This window comes from Capra hircus, chromosome 19 (genome assembly GCF_001704415.2).
Source record: "Capra hircus breed San Clemente chromosome 19, ASM170441v1, whole genome shotgun sequence".
Classification (NCBI taxonomy): Eukaryota; Metazoa; Chordata; class Mammalia; order Artiodactyla; family Bovidae; genus Capra; species Capra hircus.
In genome coordinates, this window is record NC_030826.1 from 42,664,919 (window position 1) to 42,684,420 (window position 19,502).

Below are 19,502 nucleotides of genomic sequence, written 5' to 3' on the forward strand. Positions count from 1 at the left end.
GTAGAATCTTCCCGAACCAGGGATCAAACCCATGTGCCCTGCGTTGGCAGGTGGATTCTTAACCACTGGACCACCAGGGAAGTCTCACAAAGTGCTTTCTTGAGCATGTACTGCCATGTTACCAGTGAGAAAAGGGAAGGTTGAAAAGGCAAGGTAACTTTCCTAAGTGAGTAAATGACAGAATCAGATTTTTTTTAGTTGTATTCTTAAATTGTGAACTAACCCCATGGAATAAAACATAAATGCAGGCCACAATGCAAAATTATTTAGCAAAGTGAAGTGTAAATCAGTCAGTCAAGTCTGACTCTGTGACTATATTGTCCATGGAATTCTCCAGGCCACAGTACTGGACGGGTAGCCTTTCCTGTCTCCAGGGGATATTCCCAACCCAGGGACTGAAGCCAGGTCTCCTGCATTGCAGGCAGATTCTTTACCAGCTGAGCCACCATTAATAAGCAAAAGCCTATGTAAATGCCACCCAAGTCAAAAAACAGAATGTTGTCAGCATTCGAGAAACCACTCTTCCACCCACCCCCGCCTTGGGTCTCTGCTCTGTCCTGCTTCACTCCCTCCCCAGAGGTAAAAAATGCTGTCCTGACTTTAATCAATTTCTTGCTTTTCTCTATAGTTTAACCACCTGTAGGTGCACAAAGCCAGCATTTCTACTCAGGTCTGTGAAAATCCAAAGTCTATGCTCTTAACCTCAAGATAATGCCTTGATAATGATTCTTAAAGTCTTAGAGCCTTAAAGTCTCATTTGTCTCATATTAATAATGACCCCAGCTTTCTCTTGGTTAGTTTTGCCTGATATCTCTTTCTATCCTTTTCCTGCCTCAGTAGCAGACTTAGAACATCTTTCTACAAATATTTTTGTGGATTCTTAACCTATATACAGTCATTGATAGTTTTTAATTCTGAAATAAAAGACTAGGAAAAAAGTAAGAGAAAACAAGGAGATGGGAGTCTAAGTCCTAAGCCAAGCCTCCAGCCTGACTCCTATCTCCGTGGGCAGCTGCATTTCTATACAAGGAAAGACTGCAGCTGGATTCAGATAAATTCATACAGTTCATCAACATAACATTCACGGGTAGGGTATGACTAACAGGAGCCGAATAAGAAAGCTGTTTAAGACTCACAGACTTAACAGACTTGTTGCCACGGGGGCGGAGGGAGGCGGAGGATTGGGAGTTTGGGATTAGCAGATGCAAATTATTATATATAGAATGGATAAAGAGCAAGGTCCTACTGTGTAGCCTAGAGAACTATATTCACTGTCCTGTGACAAACCGTAATGGAAAAGACTATGAAAAAGAATGTATAGTTTGTATAACTGAATCACTCTGCTATATAGCAGAAATTAACACAACACTGAAAATCAACTATACCTGAATAAAATTTTTTTTTTTAAAAAAAGGAAGAAAGCTGTTTATTCACAAAGACACTGACTGCATAAGCACACTGGAATACACTGCATAAATTCGTCACTTGTCATATAAATATACATGGTACCACAATCATTTCAAGTCAAACTATTTTATTGTCCAAGAGACTCCTTCTGCGGTCTCAGGAGGCCCGCTATCAACGGAGGACCAGCGAGGCGCCCGGGTCCTCACTCCTCTGCGCTCTGCGTGCTGACGTAGTCCTGGAGAAGCGCCTGCACCTCTGCCCGCCGGCTCATCTTCGTGGCCTTGCCCTGAAAGCGGCCTTTCTTCCCAGCTCCCTTGCCTTCCAGCACCTCAGCCACCCTGGGGAGCAGACAGACAGTCAGGGGCGTCTCTGAGGGAAAAGTCACGGGAAAACAAGGCCAGCCCTGAAGCTTTCCTCATGGGCTGAGGGGGGAGGGAGAGAAAAAGTAGGCGGCTTCTAGAAATAGTTGTACAGGGGCACAAAGATACATGTACCGTGTTGATTTCAAGAGTGAATAACTAGAAACAACAGAAGTGCCTAGAAATGGGCTAAATTATGGCAACCTCCAGGGAGCAGGGCAAGCATAATCAGGGGTAAAGAGCTGTAGGCACGAAGGCCTGTGGGAACCGCAGTGAGTGAAGCAACTGGGGCTGAGTGAGAAGGGAGGCCTCGCGGCACTGGCTGAGCCTATGGCGTCTGAAGAGGCGGCCGGCGCTTACTTCCGCACAGACGCTACCCTGCAGGCATGTGGACACAGAAATGCAAGAGCATGCCCTTTCCCACCCCCACCATTTTTGAAAAAAGCCAGAACTCTATACATTTTTAAGTAAAAATCTAATTTTAAAAGGTAGCAATTAATTTTGAAAATTTAAAATAGTACACAGGCCAAACCAGTCTATCTGGTAGGCCTCATCTGGCTAACTGTCAGGAGACAGATAGGCCTCATCTGGCCATCTGTCAGGAACCTCTGCTCTAAATACTTCTGTTTTCCTTTAATGTTTTACAATGAACATGTATTTATCAGAGCCAATCAAGGACTTCAAAAACCCTAAATGCCACAAAGAATATGACATACTCCACCTCCACAGCTAATTTAAAATAAGAAAATACAAAAAATAAAAGTCCAACACAATTCTAATTTTTCTATAACTACATCAATGCCTTTTTTGATTCAGGGTCAAAATCCTAATTTTTTCCCCCAAGTTTGTCTGTGCCTCTATTTTGTGGATGCCTTAAGCACCTATTTCATCTGCCTAGGGAGAATCTAAAACCTATATTCACGCATCACTTACGAATCTCAATTTCTAAAAGAAAAAACACCAAGTACATTAGATTTGGAGACAAAAAGTCCTGGGCTTGAGTCTCAGTTCTCTGACTTTAACAGTGAGATCTGAGGCACAGGACGTGCTGTCCCTCATATAGAAAAGTGGTGATGAAATGATGGAAAAGTGGTGATGGGAATGATGGTGGTGATCATTATTTCTGCTCAGCCAACCTCACACGGCTGTGATGGGATCAATGTGATGCAGATGCAGTGGCCCCTTGCATTCACCAAGGGCTGTGTTAGCAGGTTAGGCTTACAGGCTCTCCCACCCGCACACAGCTGTCCACAGAAAATTACCTGGGCCCCAGGGTCTCCACGGCCTCAGCTGGTCCTGCCAGTAAGAAGAGTCCAGCACCTTTCTCATCGCCTACAGATAAGAAGAGGAGGGTCTCCTAGGACGGAAGACAAGAAGATCAGCCCTGATACTTAACGACATGCAGCCAAACCCCTCTAAACTGCACTTTTCAGCCTTAAGAACACATTTTTATCATATTGCAATATATATATCAACACACTGTACATCTTAGACAATGTGATATGTCGATTGTACTTTAAAGAAAAACAGCTTTTCCCCCTAAACCACAAGTGATGTTCCTGATGAATGATAAGGCAGCCCCTTCATTCTGGGGGCCATAAGGGACAAGAAACTTTGACAGTGGCTTTAGGAACTCAGGTTGAACATTAAGTAGGGGGCAGAAGGCTGCTGACCATGCTTAAGAATAAAATGCCTTTCATAATCTGACTCCTGCCAACCTCTGGAGCCTGGCCACCCCACTGCCCTCCTACACTGTGCCTGCCACTGCCTAAACCTCCGTGTTTCCCTCAGGGTGGCCGCCCTGGCTCCTGTGTCTGCTGACTCCTAAACAGTCTTCTAGGCCCCTGCCCTGAAGCCTCCTGAGCCTGACAGAGAATGCACTCCTCTCACTCTAGCATCGACCACCCTAAATTACAAACATCAGCAGACATAGCTATCTTCCCAAATAAAAGTGAGCTCCTTGAGAATATGTACTCTCTACACAGAATTATGAAGAGAGATGTACACACTGCTTGGCCAAGAGTGAATATTTCAGAGTATTTTTGGAGTAAAGGCAAAAGAGAGACCTGGACAGTCAGGACCGGGAGGAACGCCTGCCTGAGACAAAGGTAAACAGAAGGGATGGCCTTCTAGGGACCAAGCCAAGCCCCATATTTCTGAAATCAGGCCCTTGGCACACATAAATATGGGTGGTAGGGAGGAATTACAGTTATGATAAAAGGAGCTCCAAAGCTGGTAAATGTCACAGTCCCAGAAAGGTCAATACCACTGACCAAGTCTGACACGTAAAACAGAGCCTGGCTCATGGTTAGTGTTGAGAAAATGTCACTGAATGAATTTGTTTCCTATTTTTCACATGTTCATGAGGAAGACACCTTGTAAGGTCTCCAACTAGGGTGGACAGAGAACCTCACGCTCCTCTTACCTCTGACCCAATCTCATTGGCGATGATATTCATGAACTCAGAATCGCCGTCCTTCCTAAAACAAAGGACACAGATGTGAGACCCAGGCTGCAAATGGGGCTGGGAAATTGCAGGAAGCCCAGTTCCTCCTACTGGCCTCCCCGCTGCCTTTCCTGCAAAGTGCCAAAGAAAGAGGGCAAACGGAGGGCCAGCCCGACGTCCTTCTTGGCCTGAGCACGTTACAATAAGCTTTGCTTTATGTTGTTTCTACTTCCCTTAAACAGGATTCTCCCTGGTAAGCGGAGAATTGTTAGATGGTAAAGGATCTGAGGCAAAGTGCTAAGAAAGTTACAGTGAAGATGTCTGTATCAAACCCAGGAAACCTGGAAGGTAAAACATTACTCAGGGTCTTCTCAGTCTTGAGAATACCAGAGGGGTGACCGGCCTCCCACTCCTGCACTCTGTGCAGGGAAGAGGCTGAGCCCAAAGCCCAGCACCCCCGGCCTGTCTCACCTGTGTAATGTGATCACACCTCCCCAGTCTGGGCTGCTCCTAAGGCTGTGGGCAATGTGCACAGCCAGGTCTCTGAGCAGATTCAGGTTGTTCTGAAATGGATGCTGTCAGTCAGTCATCCGGCGGGGAAAGGGTAACCAGAGGGAGCACTGTCTTCTCCCTGGCCCCTCACTGCTGACACACTGCACATCCGGTCAGGTGAGGGGCTGAGTCTGGGAGCCTGTTCAGGCAGAGCCCACGCCCTTTCCACCCTCCATGGATAAATCACCTTCTGCAGGAGTTTGCTCGAGTTCTGCAGCTTCTTCACTGCTTCCACGTGGTCCTCTGCTCCACACCTGCAAGAGAAAGGTTCGTGGAGGCCTCCTCAGTTTCCCAACTGCTTCTGGTGTTGGGCATAAATCAACAATGCCCCTCTTGATGGTGTGTCTCCCTCCAGATGGGACCCGGGGACATTTCGGGGGGGGCCTCAGGAGGTTGCGGGGAGAGGATATAAAGGAAGAAACCATTCTGTGTGCATCTGGCTAACTACCCAAAGCGCTGCAGCATTTATGACTGCATCTCACCTCCCAGAGATAAGAGTATTCTGTCTCCCGTACGGGTGGGCAGGCTACACTCTGGCTGCCCAGGAGCTAAGAGTAGAGCCTGGGAAAGGGGCGTACGTACTTCAGCAGAGCTGTGAGTGCCTTCTCAATGCCATGACTCCTCTCCATCCACTTCAGCACCCGGTTCCCAGCCAGGAAGATCAGGTTGGTTTTGTTCTTTTTCCCCTTCTCAGTGCCCAGAATTTTAATGACCTACATGAGACAAGAATGTAACATACACAGACATACATGGATAAGCCATAGAGGTGCTGGAGGGTAAAAGAGACCAAGATCTCCCCAAACAGCTCAGGAGCAATAATGGAGTGACTTCACTCAGGACCCCTCGGGTGTCCCCTCCGTCACTCCCAGCCCTGCTGTGATCCCCTATCCCTGACACCCTCTCTCCCATCCATTCAAGAGCCCTTTCTCACCTACCTGAAGGTCACTGAGATTGCTCACATGGGTCCCGCAACACATATTGGAATCAATGTTCTGGATGGTAACAACTCGAATAGGCCCAGCGTGATCATCCGGCAAACCCCGGCCCCTCACCTGGAACGCGAGGAGAGGAGGAGGGCTGTCTGAATTTTGATGAGGAGCCCTCGGGTGGGCACTCTCCAGAAGCCACCCCGCTGGCTCTCCCCTCACCTGCTCCACCTCGGGATCATCCAGGCTCAGTTCTCGCACGTTCACTGGCAGCCGATCTCGGATTTTTTCATTGACACTCCGCTCGATGGCAGCTACTTGCTCTGCAGTCACAGAGGGGCTGTCCAGCTCAATGACACTCCGGAGTCGCCCCAACTCCCTGCCAGAAGTAGAGTGGTCACAGGATGCTGATGGGGACGACGAACAGTATAAGGAAGGTTATCGTTTACAGAGCATGTTCATATAAATGCTGTTATTGAATCCTCACAAAAATGTCGCAAGGCAGGGACTATCACTTCCATTTTACAGGTGAGGGGGTTAACACTAAGGAACATGATCAAGGTCATGCAGCTGGAATTCACCCTCTAGGTCACTGGGCTCCAAATTCTATGTTCACTCCTAAGCAAAGGCAGATGTTTCTCAGGGGGAAACACAAAGTCATCCACCACCCCATCTTCCCGGGGACCAGGTGAGCATAGCAGATTTTATCTTCCTGCCCCCAACCCATGAGGAACTGGCAGTCAGGGACCCATGCTGGACAGTCCCCTGCTCACCATGATGTTGTCTTCAGCCCAAAAAGATCATCAGCAACTGCAGTGATGAGATGCTGCCCTGAACAGAGAGAGGAGACAGGAGAAGAGTAAAGAGCCCAGGCAGTCACACAATCCCCATGTCAATGTCATCCCAGGAATTCTGCTGAAGACCTGCTGGACACTGGGTAATACTCTTGAGAGATACTTTATTGAAAATCCTCAGGAGAATTCTGACGCCATTTCATGAATGAGGAAATCGAGGCCTAGATAGATCAAATAAATGACTTGCCAAGGCAAGGTACTTCGTCAGAGGCAGGATTTGAACTCAGGTTCTCATTGAGCCACACCCATTCATTTGACAAAAAGAAAATTTAGGCATTTTTTTTATTTTGTTTTGAATTTTCGTTTTTTTCCTGGCTTCACCACACAACTTAAAAGACCTCTCAGTTCTCCAACCAGGAACTGAACCTGGGTCACAGCCGTAAACCTGGAACCCTTGCCAGTAGGCCACCAGGCATACTCCCCATTTGACAGAAATTTATCAACTGCCTACACATAAAGGAACAGGGCTTGATACTAGAGATATGGTGCTATCCCTGATCAATGACAGTGAGGAGGAGGAAAAAACGCAAGAGGAAGAGAAGGGCCAACTGTGAAAGCAAGGGGAACAAGACAGCCAAAGGCCTTGAAGGAGGAAACAAGCAGGGTATACTGAAGAAACCAAGAGAAGGCCAGAATGCAGAGAGCAGGAAGCAGGGATACTGGATGAGGCTGGAGTAGGTAAGCACCATCCCAGGCTGCTCTTACAGCCCATGACAAGATGTTTGGCTTTAGCATGAGATACAGGCAGCCTTTGAAAAGCTTGAAAGCTGGAAGCGGCTTGATCGGATTTTCAGTTTTAAATTATTCTGGCTGCTCTATGGAGAATGGGCTGCAAAGTAGCAAGACTGAATGTGGGGAGAGTAGCCAAAGGGCTATTACAGAGGGCGGGGGAGAGATGGCGAGAGGTGGGACAAGGACAACGGCGTTGACAGTCGAAGTGGGCAGAGGAGTATTGAGAAAGTAAACTGACAGGACGCAGACTGACTGGCTATCCCTAAAGAGGGGTCTGAACAGACTCCGAGGATTCAAGCAACTGGGTAGATGCTGATGCCATGCACTAAACATAGAGAAGGCAAACGAAAAACTAGATCTGGGGGAGGGGGTGGCTTTTTAATTCCATTTTGGACATTTTGAATATAAGAAGGCTATGAGACATATCCAGATGAAGGTATCCAGTGGGAGTAAGTAACTTAAATCCAGCAGTTATTCTAATACTTTAACTGGTCATTTTGGAGGTTTCTTTTTTGTGGCTGTGCTTGGTTTTTGTTGCTCTGTGTGTGCTTTCTCTAGTTGTCATGAGCAGGGGCTACTTCCCTGTTGTGGTGCCCAGGCTTAATCACTGCGTCACCTTCTCCTGTCACAAAGCATAGGATCTAAAGTATGTGAGCTTCAGCAGTTGTTGCAGCACATGGGCTCAGTAGCTGTGGTGCACGTGGAATCTTCCTGGACCAGGGATTGAACCTATGTCCCCTGCATTGGCAGGCACTCTTAACTACTGAACCACGAGGGAAGTCCTGCTCATTTTGTGTTTATAACGTTTATCACATCTCGCCAGAATCCTGATTCTGAATATGTCTGTCTCTTCTAAAAGGTTAACTCCTGGAGAACCCACACCATATCTCAATCATCTTGACATTCCCAAACAGCAACTGCCCCTGCTAGAGGTGTCCCATCCCACCCATCTACCTGAATGCTGCTGCATGTGGTCAAACCTCCGTTCCCAGTCCACCCGGACTTGAACCTCAGTCCCAGGGGTCAGGGGCGTCTGGGTGAAATGATCAGCCTGGGTGCCCCGGCGAGTCACTCTCAGCACAGAGATGTCATTGATTGTACCACGGTCATCAGGCTGCGTAAAGAAGTAAAGATAATCAGTGGTGGCAGGTAGGGCTCACCTAACTCCTGGAATCAAAGACTCTCCAGGGCAAGTATGTGAGAAACACACCCAAAATTTGAGGTTCCCTAAGGGAGAAAGGCAATGCCAAGTGAGGTGGTCCATTTTGTTCCAGGAGGGGACTGTCTCTGTCCTCTTCACTCTGAACACCTGTATATTTTGGTCTTCAGAACAGAATAAAAGAGTTAAACATTGTAACTATACCAAGGAAACTTTTAGAAAACCCAAAGAACTTAATCCTCACTCTCACTGCTTGGTTTAGATTCTTCTCTTTCAACAGTTTCTAAAATGGTCAGAATTTTTCTCCCTCCTTCCATTCTATCTTCTTCACTGCTACTAGGATTAAACTATAAAAATATGAAGTATTACAAAATACAACTGCTTACAAGACACTGTGCCTGCCCAAGAATACAATGTAAATAAGGCATGGTCCCTCATGCAAATGAAGAGTCTGGAAAAGATACAGACATGCCAATAGACAATTGCAAAATGACCCACAGCCTGCTATAGTTCAAAAAAGTACATTGCTCTAGAAAAGTTCAAAGGAAAGGGACCTAACAATCTTGGGAAATCAGGGAAGACTTCCTGGAAGAGGTGGTATATAAAATGAGACTCACTATGGATACTGGATATCACAGGTTTTCTTTCAGCAGATCAGAAAACCTCTGTGCTGGGCAGTTTACTGAGTATGTCCTCTCACATAATTTCTTTGCCTAAGTACTTTTATAGCTCACCACAGCTTCCTGAATGAAGTTCACACACCTTAACACATTCTTCAAGGCCCTCTGAAATGGCCCCCACTTAGCTTTCCAAAGCTATCTCTAGCCTGTCATCAACATGTACCACAAGCTCCAACTATATGGGACTATTTGAAGTTAACCAGACTTGTCAGATTCTTTCAGGCTTCCCTGCCTTCGACTGTGCTACTCTCTCTGCTGAGAAAGCCTCTCTCACAATGCCCACCTTTGAGTGAGCATCCTCCTTTCTCAAGTTCTCACTGGATCTTGTCCCTACCGCATCACAGTACTGGTAAGTCTGCCCTCTCTTGTGCTGCTTCAGAGGAAACTTTTTCCTCTGTGCTAAACATGCTAATGGAATTCTGACCTCAGGTCCTTTGCACTTATTCTCCCTCCCTGGAAATACTTCCCCTCCCCCACCAGCACCACCAGATGACAGGAACAGCTTACCCCCCACTTCCCTTAGTTCTTGACTAAACTAACTTGTCCTCTACCCAGGAGATCATCCCATCACTCTCTTTCCCTCAAATTTTAGTTTTCTTCATAGAACTTATCCGAGCTGGTATACTATCTATCTAGCAACCATTTTGTCTGTTTCCTCCAACAAATACACTATGTAGGCAGAAACACTATCTCGTTCAACCCTTATCCTCAGAGTCTGGAACAATACCAAAGAGGATATTTTAGGGCTGGATAAGTATCCGTTGATAAGTATCTGTTGAGTGAACAAATGAGCTGAATTGAGCTAATTTCCAACTGTATTCATTACAGCTGAGACTGAGAGACAAAAGACACTTCTCACTGGGTGAGAAAGGAATTGAGGGCTTCCTGGGAAGGGAAGGGAGGGGAGGGGAGCGAGATGGGCCTGGTACCTGTCCCCCGCCCTCGGGGAAAAGCAGCGTGTCTTCCAGTACCACTTGGAAACCGCTCAGCACTTCCTTCTTGCCGTTGCTTCCTTCGGTGTGCAGCTCCGCGGGACGGCAGGAGACCACGGTGGTGGTGAACTGGGTGGAGAGGGATGCGAAAGTAAGCCCCGACCCCAATCCTCAGGGCACCGGACTGAATCCAGCTCGGCGCCCCCTCGCCCCGCACCGCCGCACCCGCTCGGAGCAACAGGTTTCCCGCCCCGCTGGCCGCACCTCTCTGGCGTAGCTGTCCCGCTGACACCGAAACGCCATCACTGCTGTCTCCCGGGACGTGGGGATGCGCGCTCACCGAAACGCCCGGCGGCGGACGGAGAGCAAAGTGGGACAATCTTCACGCCGGCCGCGTCTCTGCGCAGGCGCAGCAGGGCAAAGAACGGGATGCAGTTTGGGCAAATTTATATAAAACGCGACTTGCAGGCGCTCGTAGTTGTTTAGCGACTGTTTGTGGAAAGGACCAGAAAAAAAAAAAAAAACAAGACAAAACTGCGGTCTGAACTTGTCGAAGCACTTCGTTTGGCCCCTTTGGAGGGACATAATTCGGACCCGCAGAAGGCCGGTCGTTAGAAACGTGGATGGTACTGGTTTGAGAATACACACAGCAGCGCCGCCCAATGGAATTATAATACAAGCCACATATGTTCATAATATTTTTATTTAAATGACCATATCTAAATTTTTTCATCATGTAATGAATATTTTAAAATAAGAGTTTCTCCCCCACCCCGTACAAAATTTTCGAAACCTGATCTGTATTTTACACTTACAGCACTTCTCAGTTGGGGCTATCAATATTTCAAGTACTCAGTAACCATGTGTGACCATTGCTACCTAATTGGACAGTGCAGATAGATTAAAAGGAGTTAAACTGCAATCAGTGTCTTAAAACGTTAAACGAGGTTAGATTAACTTTCTTTCTGCTGTTTTGCTGCTAAGTGCTCAGTCGTGTCGGACTCTAGGACCCCATGGATTGTAGCCCACCAGGCTCCTCTGTCCATGGGATTTTTCCAGGCAGGAATACTGGAATGGATTGCCATTTCCTCCTCCAGGTTCTGTTCTTTTAAATTAACTAATAAAAAGCTTGAAGTCTCCAGATGCTTCAGAATTTAGGATTTTCCTGATTTTAGGCAGTAATGCAGACCATACCTATATGTTACCTAATGTATTCCATTTGGAATTCTGGAGCAACCCCTTGTGATCAAATGTATGAATATTTACACTGAGAAATAAATGCGCTAAACCAAATAAACAAAGACTATAAATAGCCTAACATCATTTTAGGTCATGTTTTGATGCCAGATGAGTTTTGTTGTTAATTTTTGAAACTCATATTTTAGAACTTTTCAGTTTTCAGAATTGTAGGTGAAGAGAAATATGCTATACAAGTTCAGGTCCCAGCTTTGCCACTTACTGTAACCTGTTTGAGCACTATTAAGAAAAGAATTATTTTATATGGTTGATATGAAGTTCAAATAAGATATAAAGTTTACTTAGATAATATATAAATACTGTGCTTAGTCACTCAGTTGTGTCTAACTCTTGCAACCCCATGGACTGTAGCCTGCTAGGCTCCTCTGTCCATCGGATTTCCGGGGCAAGAATACTGGAGTGGGTTGCCATCTCCTTCTCTAGTGGATCTTCCCAACCCAGGAATCGAAGCCAGGTCTCATGAATTGCAGGCAAATTCTTTACTGAGGGAGATTCTAAAAAGAAACATTAGTCACTAATGAACAATAAGCGATCTCATAATTTAAAGCAAATGAAACCAAGGAATTCCCTGGTGGTCCAGTGGTTAGGATCCTGCACTTTCATTGCTGAAGGCCTGGGTTCAATCCCTGGTTCGGGTACTAAGATCCTGCAAGCCCTGCAGGGCCACTGGAAATAAAATAAATAAATCAAGCAAATCAAGCCAAGTATAATTTTATCTTGGCAAATACCTAAAAGGGTTTGGAGAATGGAGCACTCTTGGTGGTGGAAGTGAAAATCGGTATTTCATCTAAGAACAACTTAGCAACAGCTTTCAAAATTTTTACATGTATCTGCTCTTTGACCTAACAATTTCACTTCTAGAATTTACACTATATGTACTCCTTGGCAGTCCAGTGGTTAGAACTCAGTGGTTCCACTGCCAGGGCCCAGGTTCAATCCCTGGTGGGAGAACCAGGGTCCCACCTGGTTCTGGCAGGGGGTAGAGGTGAGGGGTGGTGTGGATTTACCCTACATGTTCTTGCTAAACATGTAAAGATGTACTTTTTAATGCAAGGAAATTTCAATTTTCACCTTCGTAAAAACTGAAAAAGACCAAATTGATAAGGAACCAGTTAAATTATGGAAAATATGTTCAACTGAATAACATAGAGCCATAAAGAAGAGTCAGATCTATGTACACTGACTTGGGAAGAACTCCAATATATATTAAGTGAAAAAAAGCAGGGTGCAAGATATATATAATAGTGTGAGCCCCACTACACATGAACACACTGCATTTGCCCATGCATGTGTTAAATTTTAATATATATTGTACTGTATATACACAATACAGGATACTGTTTATGTTCCAGACATGTTATATATTGTTTTATATATAATTATATAAATTATAGGTATTATATAATTTATAATATTATATATAGATATGTTTATTGAAGAAACTATTAACAGTGGTTACAGCTATTAAGAGAATACAAATCCTACTTTACATTGTACACCTTTCTATACATTTAATTTTTTAAACTGAGTCCATGAATTACTGATATAAATTTTGGTTTCTTTAAACAAATCTCAGTACTTTACCCTGAGTTCAAGGGCAAGGTCTGGGTATTGAATTTTGTTTAAGTCACAGTTTAAGTACACATTAGGTAATCAAAAAATGTTTATGGATGAATGGGGTAGCTGATGAATGGAGGAGTAAAGAGACATAGGCATTAACTAATGTAACAATTAGCTTTAAAAGTATAAAGATATTTCTGGAGTATGCAGGAAGCTGAAGTGGGTTTCTGGCTGATGCTAGAGATGGCAGTGTTAGCCATACCATGAAAGACTGGATCCTGCTCTGAAGATCAGAGCATAGGTCTGGGCATGGAAAAGTTCCTCAGCTTGGTTACAAGTCTGCTCCCAACATCTTTGTTCTTCCAATCTCGACAGTAAGGGCCAGGACATCTGACACCCACCTCTCCACTGGAAAGCAGCTATAGAGGGGGAAGAGGCTTGCCTCCAGGAGGAAGAAGTACCAGAAGGAAAGAGACAGAGAACAGTTCCTAGAGATTTATTATAATCTATATGTTGTTTCTGTGGGTTTTACTTTAAGACATACACACACACAGGCTCAAATACTCAAGGAAGCCTTGATGAGTACAAATACAAAGATTATGGCCAATCCGTAGGAAGTCAAAGGCCCCATCTGTCTGCTCCTCTCCTATCCTGCCATCTGATACAGCAGCCATATCAAGTGCCTAAGAAAAAAAAAATAAAACATGAAGGAGGGAATTCCCTGGCAGCCCAGTGGTTAAGACTCTGCACTTCCAGTGCAGGGGGTGCAGGTTCAATTTCTGGTCAAGGAACTAGGACCCTACATGCTGCATAGCACGGCAAATAATAATAATAAATAAAATGAAAGCAATGGAAGAAATTAAAAAAAAAAAAACATGATGGAAGACCCTTAATAAAAAGCTTCTAGGAAAGTTCAGAGATCTCAGAGGACGCTGGTACACCATCAAGGAGCTGACAGATATGCAAGTCCTGGCTTGTTAGAGTGACTAGACGATAGCCACAGCTTCCTCTTCAGCTCTGCTGTCACAGAAAGTTAATTACTTGTTGCATCGGCACTGTCAGAATCATCCTAGAGAAAAAAGAAGACAGAAACACCTGTAGAGTCTGCAGTGGACATCTGTGTTCACAAAAGCCGCTCACTCCCTCTGCTGCTGCTGCTCCTGCTGCTGCTGCTGGTACTAAGTGGCTTCAGTCGTCTCCGACTGTGCGACCCCATAGACGGCAACCCACTAGGCTCCTCTGTCCCTGGGATTCTCCAGGCAAGAACACTGGAGTGGGTTGCCATTGCCTTCTCCAATGCATGAAAGTGAAAAGTGAAAGTGAAGTCGCTCAGTCGTGCCCGACTCTTAGCGACCCCATGGACTGCAGCCTACCAGGCTCCTCCGTCCATATTTTCCAGGCAAGAGTTCTGGAGTGGGGTGCCATTGCCTTCTCCGTCACTCCCTGTAACTCCCTCCAAAGTTTTCTTTGGTGATTTTCTAAATCACACAACTTCTAGGGAGCCTAACACAGAAGGATTTAAATTTTGGATGATAAAATAAGCCACTGGTACTCTAAGCAGCACCGTGCCATGAATCATTTAATATGAGAATTTCAACAACTGGTCCTTACAGCTGTAAAGATAATAAACAGGGCCAGGCCTGCTCTAAAATGGAGAAGCAGAAGGGAAGAGACGGAAAGGAGGAATGGCTTTCTGGGGTTTTCTAAAGCATTAAAGAAGGACATTTGACCTCCTGTGTCAAATTCAGATTTGGCTAACGTGCACTGAGAATTATGATATGCTAGAGACTGGGACCTTTCTAGTATCTTTATTTTTAAGGACAGAAAGGAAAGTGAAGGGTTAAGGAACAGGCTTTACTTACATCCAGATCATCCATTGCAGGGGGTGGTCCCTTGGTGCTGACCTTTTTCAAAAGCTGGTAGGTAGAGAAGATGAGTCACAGGAGATCAGAGGAGTGAAGGAAGAGCAACCTGCATATCAATGAACCACCGGAAAATGGCCCCAGGCAAACAGTTGCCCCAGTTTTAAAGCCCCTATAACACTGGAATAACTGGAGAAAAGTACACTGATCCCCTTTTTAAAAGGAAATTTAAACACACACACATACACACCCTAACAAATCTGGGTTAGCGTCTATTAGTGTTTTTCCAACTTGAATAAATAGTAGCTGAAATTCTGAAACCAAATTTCTTATGCAATGTGCAATTTATTGGGCAACAGTGATTTATTTTGTGATGTGAATTTTTAGACTGCATAGTTTGAGTTTCCCCTGAAGCTGTCTGGGTCATGAAAAATACACACACATATGTAAAGAAAACAGAAGAGAGAACAAGAATTACAGAAAAGTAGGAAAAGGTTTTGCCAAACTTCTTCAGAATACAGGCTCTACTCTAAACAGTGAATGAATCTGTTTATAGTTTCACGGACAGAATATTCATTTCTTGCGTCCCTACTAAACAATGCGCAAAACATATAAAGACTACCACACCAATAAGCAGCCTGCCGGGAAGCTCACATACTTCTGCCTAGCCTGATGACCCTGGAGGAGGGCATGGCAACCCACTCCAGTATTCTTGGAAAATCCCCATGGAGAGAGGAGCCTGGCAGGTTACAGTCTATGGGGTTGCAGAGTCAGACACGACTGAGTGACTAAGCAGAGCGCAGCACAGTGGATGACAATCCTTGAGTGTGTGCGGAGGGGCACCAAAAATGATTGAGATGGGCAGAAAATGGAATTACCTCTGCATAATGCTCCACCTGAGCCAGCTCCACTTCTTCATCCCCTTCCCAGTCTCTCCAGTTATCAAAGTCCACAGACAACCACACTGGCTGCAGGAGAAAAACACACAGAGTCCCAGGTCAGGAAGGCAGCAGCAGAGGTGCATAGGTGAGTGTGGACATGTATGGGAGCATGTTTGGGGGAAAGAGAGTCACTGGGGGTATCATCTTTCCCCTTTGACTAACCCCTCCTCTGGGCTGCCATGTCAGCAGCAGCAGCAACAGCAAAGGTTGACCAAGAAGTTACTAAGTGCCAAGCACGATGCCAGGCACTGTAGAGGATGGAAAAGCATAAACTCTGCCCTCCAGGAGCAGACTGACTAGAGAGATAACACATCTAGAAAGATAACTGTATCATAAAGCATCCTAGGAGTCAACGAAGCTGCATTCCCTGGAATCAGAGACAACTCTTGGAGGCTGATACTCTAGGTTCCCATGCTTAGACAGGGAAAGAAGTTGTTCACTCATTCACTGAACAGGTGTTTACTGAACACATACTATGTGATTCTGAGGTTGGCACTAGGATTATTAAAACATTTAATACTGAGTCCCAGCCATCAAGAAGCCAAGTAAGGGGACTTCTCTGGTAGTCCAGTGGTTAAGAATCTACCTTGCGATGCAAGGGATGCAGATTTGATCTCTGATTGAGGAACTGAGATCCCACATGCCACGGAGCAACTAAGCCCACCAGCTACAACTACTGAAGCCTGCATGCTCTGCAGCCCACACGCCTCAACTAGAGTGTCCAGGCACCACAACAGAAGATCCTGAATGATGCCACAATGAAGATCCCACATGCCACAACTAGATCCAGCACAGCCAAATAAATAATAAAAATACATTTATAAAAAGAAGTAGGGAAGGGAAATGTAAATAAATTATAATACAGTGTGGAAAGTGTGACCGTGGCTTAGGGGGTAGTATGGGAAACCAGGCTTCTCGGGGTTTCAGGGCTCTGCCTTGAAGGATGAGCAGGGGTTAGGTGGGCAAAGGTAGTGATAATGGAGAGTTTCTAGGAACAAGGCACAGTAAGAGGTAAACAATAGCCTGGTGCATGAAAAAGAGTTGCAAACAGTTTGCTGTGGCTGAAATGTGGAAGTCCGAGGCAGAGAGTAAAGTGGTGTGAGGCTGCAGAAGGCAGGAATAGCAAAATCACAAGCTTATATACCACACTGCACTGTGGTGCTGAGACTTCAACCCAAACGGCAGAAGCTACACATTCAAATGCCTAAGCATGTCAGAGAGACAATGAAAAGAAGTGAAGTGAAGTGGAGCACATGCCCTGTTTAAAGCTCAAACTCCAGGCATTTGAGAATTTAGACCAATGTGGTCAGAGTCTTCAGTTTCCAAGAGAAGTTGAGAATCTGGATTTTTAGGTGAAATCTCTCTTTTTTTCTTAATCTCTCCTTAAAAAAAAAAAAATCCAGGTCTTTTATTTTCTTTACACCTTACTTGATGGGTTACAACAGTTCAGGCTCCCTTTCACTGGTTCTCATGAAGTGTCCTTCTCTAGGCAGGGCAGGCGGGTGCTTCAGCTGAACTCAAGGACGTTTCTCTTTGGCTTCCTTCCATATTTCTTCACACATTTCAGGAAGCTACCTCAGCTCTTAGAATGCTTAATATGCTTTTGGCAAGAATCCTGCCCTTAACTTGTTTGTTTACAAAGATGCCAACAGCATGCTGGGTAACACTGTAGACTCTTCCAGTGTTGCTATGTTCCAATTGTAACATTTGTGGGGTATTCATTTTTGAACAGTGCCCCTTCCCTTTAGATCTACAACATCACCTTCCTTGTAGATTCACATGTATGTGGCCAAAGGAACAACTCCATGTTTCTAAAAGGCCTAGAGAACATGTAGCGGGTGCCCCTCCTCTTTCCCTGTTGGTCATTTTGGTGAATTACTGGAAGATGGTGGTTCTGGCCAAGAGGTGAAATCTCCACATTTTCAAATGTAAGTAACCCTTCAAAATAATTTTCAACACTGAGAAGACTGCTAAAAGTGAAATCTGAGAGCCAGATCCAGCTAGCAGGCAGCCAATTTTCAACTTTTAGGGGAAAAGAAGCCACTGGAGGGTTTTAAGAAGAAGAGTGACAGGGTCAAATGTATGTTTTGGACAGACCATGTTGAATGCAGAAGGGCTGAAAATATGCAACAAACCTCACCCAGAAATGGATAGAGCCTGAATTAGGAAGACATGAAATCATGGATTCAAGACTATTTAGGAGAGGATTTCCCTGGGGATCTAGTGGTTAATGGGTTCCATCCTTGGTTGTGGAACTAAGATCACACATGCTTCAGAGCAACTATGCCCTTGCACAACTAGAGTTCATGCACCCCAATGAAAGATCCTGCCTGCAGCAAGTAAGACCTGATGCAGACACATAATTTTTTTAATGCATTATTTAGGAGGTCAAATAGGCAAGACCTGGTGTGTAACAGAATGTTTGTGGGAAAGCAGCCAAGGCTGATTCCCAGACCTAACTTGGGTACCTGGGTACACAGAGCACATAGGAGAAAAAGCAGCCACTTCCCACACACCCACCTTGATATCCTCCTTGGTGAGCCTGGGCCAGGCCACCTTCTCCTTCCATTTCCTCACAAAGCAAGTAATGGAGCGGCCAGAGCGCTTATCCCGGGAGTCCTGCCAGATAGAGCTTCACTTTTAGGGTCCGAGGTTTAGAATGAATCTCCAGTTTCCCAAACAGCTTTCCCATCCAGTCCTTACTGTTCCACCCCACCCTTACCTTGCAGTTCACCTTGGCATAGAACTCAATCTCATTGTAAAACTCCACTCCATCAGGATTCTTGCAGCTGAGGAGACAATACTGCTAAAGAGATGAGGAAGGCTGAGAGTGGGGGGCAGCAGAGAAAGGAAAGATTCCCAGGAAGCGGGAGGGGGAGGGGGACGGGGGTTACCTGAACACAATGCGGTGGTCTTCGATGAGCACGTGAACATCCGTGCTGTCCTCAACACAAAACTCCATGAACACATACTTGGGCCTGTCGTACCACAGGGTCCGGGCATGCTGCCTGAAGAGGAGTTGAGGTGGGGCTTCATAGCCGTGTGAGAGGGAAGGCAGGGAATTTGGGGAAGGTGGAGGGAAAACACAGTGACGTTTTATGCTACAGCACGGTCAAAGCGGGTCAAATAAGACTGAAGGGAGTGGAAGCGGGGCTGACAGGATTGGGGTGTGCGGTGAGGGGGAACCTGAGAAGAAGCGGAAAAGTGAGAGAGTAGAGAGGTAAGGGAGACATGGAGAATATTCAGGTCACATTTCTCTTCACCACCCCAAGGGTACAGACCCGGAGTCCAGGGCTCCCTTGGGACCTCACAGAACCTGGAGCGCCCAGAAAACATAGAGAAGCGACTCTCTAGTGAAAGAGGCGGCCAGAAGCACTTACCGTGCCATGGCTGCTCCCGCTGCCCTGCGGCGTTTGGAGTCCGAGGTAGGGGCTGCTATCTTTAGATCCTGGGGACGCCCCCAGCAGCTGCCTCTCCTTATATGGTCGGGGAAAGGGTTTAGAGGAACGGGACACGTTGCCTAAGCCAAGGGATTCGCATTCTAAAGGGTCTCTGGGAGAGCACAGTCCCTGCAGACCTTCACATCTCGGGGTCTCCAGAAATATACACGTTAGGAACAGACGACCCGCCAGCCGAAACCAGAGGAAGGGCTAGCGGTCGATACACACGGATGGACTTGTCCTGGCTTCATTCACCTGTTTCTCCAATGCTCAGTATACTCAGTGCCCGACACAAACCAGGCTCTCAATTTAAAAAACCATTGGCCAGAATTAAACACCCAGGGAAGTCGGGCCCCGGGTGACGTCTCAACTCGGTGACGTCTGAGCCCCGCCCA

The 19,502-nt window shown here is 45.8% G+C and overlaps 2 protein-coding genes across 6 annotated transcripts; both read right to left on the reverse strand.

Annotated features, from left to right (window-relative positions):
* On the reverse strand, nucleotides 1,396-10,437 carry LOC102171189 (alanyl-tRNA editing protein Aarsd1). The gene is made up of 12 exons (XM_005693879.3): nucleotides 10,312-10,437; nucleotides 10,045-10,176; nucleotides 8,231-8,390; nucleotides 6,464-6,521; nucleotides 5,913-6,069; nucleotides 5,700-5,816; nucleotides 5,347-5,477; nucleotides 4,952-5,018; nucleotides 4,684-4,775; nucleotides 4,192-4,246; nucleotides 3,029-3,123; nucleotides 1,396-1,745 (listed from the first exon to the last, which is right to left on the reverse strand). Exons 1-12 carry the CDS (start codon nucleotides 10,348-10,350, stop codon nucleotides 1,610-1,612), a joined length of 1,239 nt encoding a protein of 412 aa, XP_005693936.2. The 5' UTR covers nucleotides 10,351-10,437; the 3' UTR covers nucleotides 1,396-1,609.
* Nucleotides 13,345-19,481, reverse strand: PTGES3L (prostaglandin E synthase 3 like). Of its 5 annotated transcripts, XM_013972440.2 has the most exons (8): nucleotides 19,048-19,481; nucleotides 18,562-18,675; nucleotides 18,390-18,456; nucleotides 18,188-18,286; nucleotides 15,605-15,694; nucleotides 14,727-14,780; nucleotides 13,906-13,933; nucleotides 13,456-13,547 (listed from the first exon to the last, which is right to left on the reverse strand). In XM_013972440.2, the coding sequence occupies exons 1-8, from the start codon at nucleotides 19,053-19,055 to the stop codon at nucleotides 13,540-13,542; spliced, it is 468 nt and encodes a 155-aa protein (XP_013827894.1). In that variant the 5' UTR covers nucleotides 19,056-19,481; the 3' UTR covers nucleotides 13,456-13,539. The 5 variants fall into 5 exon arrangements, with proteins under 5 accessions (XP_005693938.1, XP_005693937.1, XP_017920647.1 ...); XM_005693881.3 differs by having other exon boundaries at nucleotides 13,345-13,933; XM_005693880.3 differs by lacking the exons at nucleotides 13,906-13,933; nucleotides 14,727-14,780 and having other exon boundaries at nucleotides 13,345-13,547.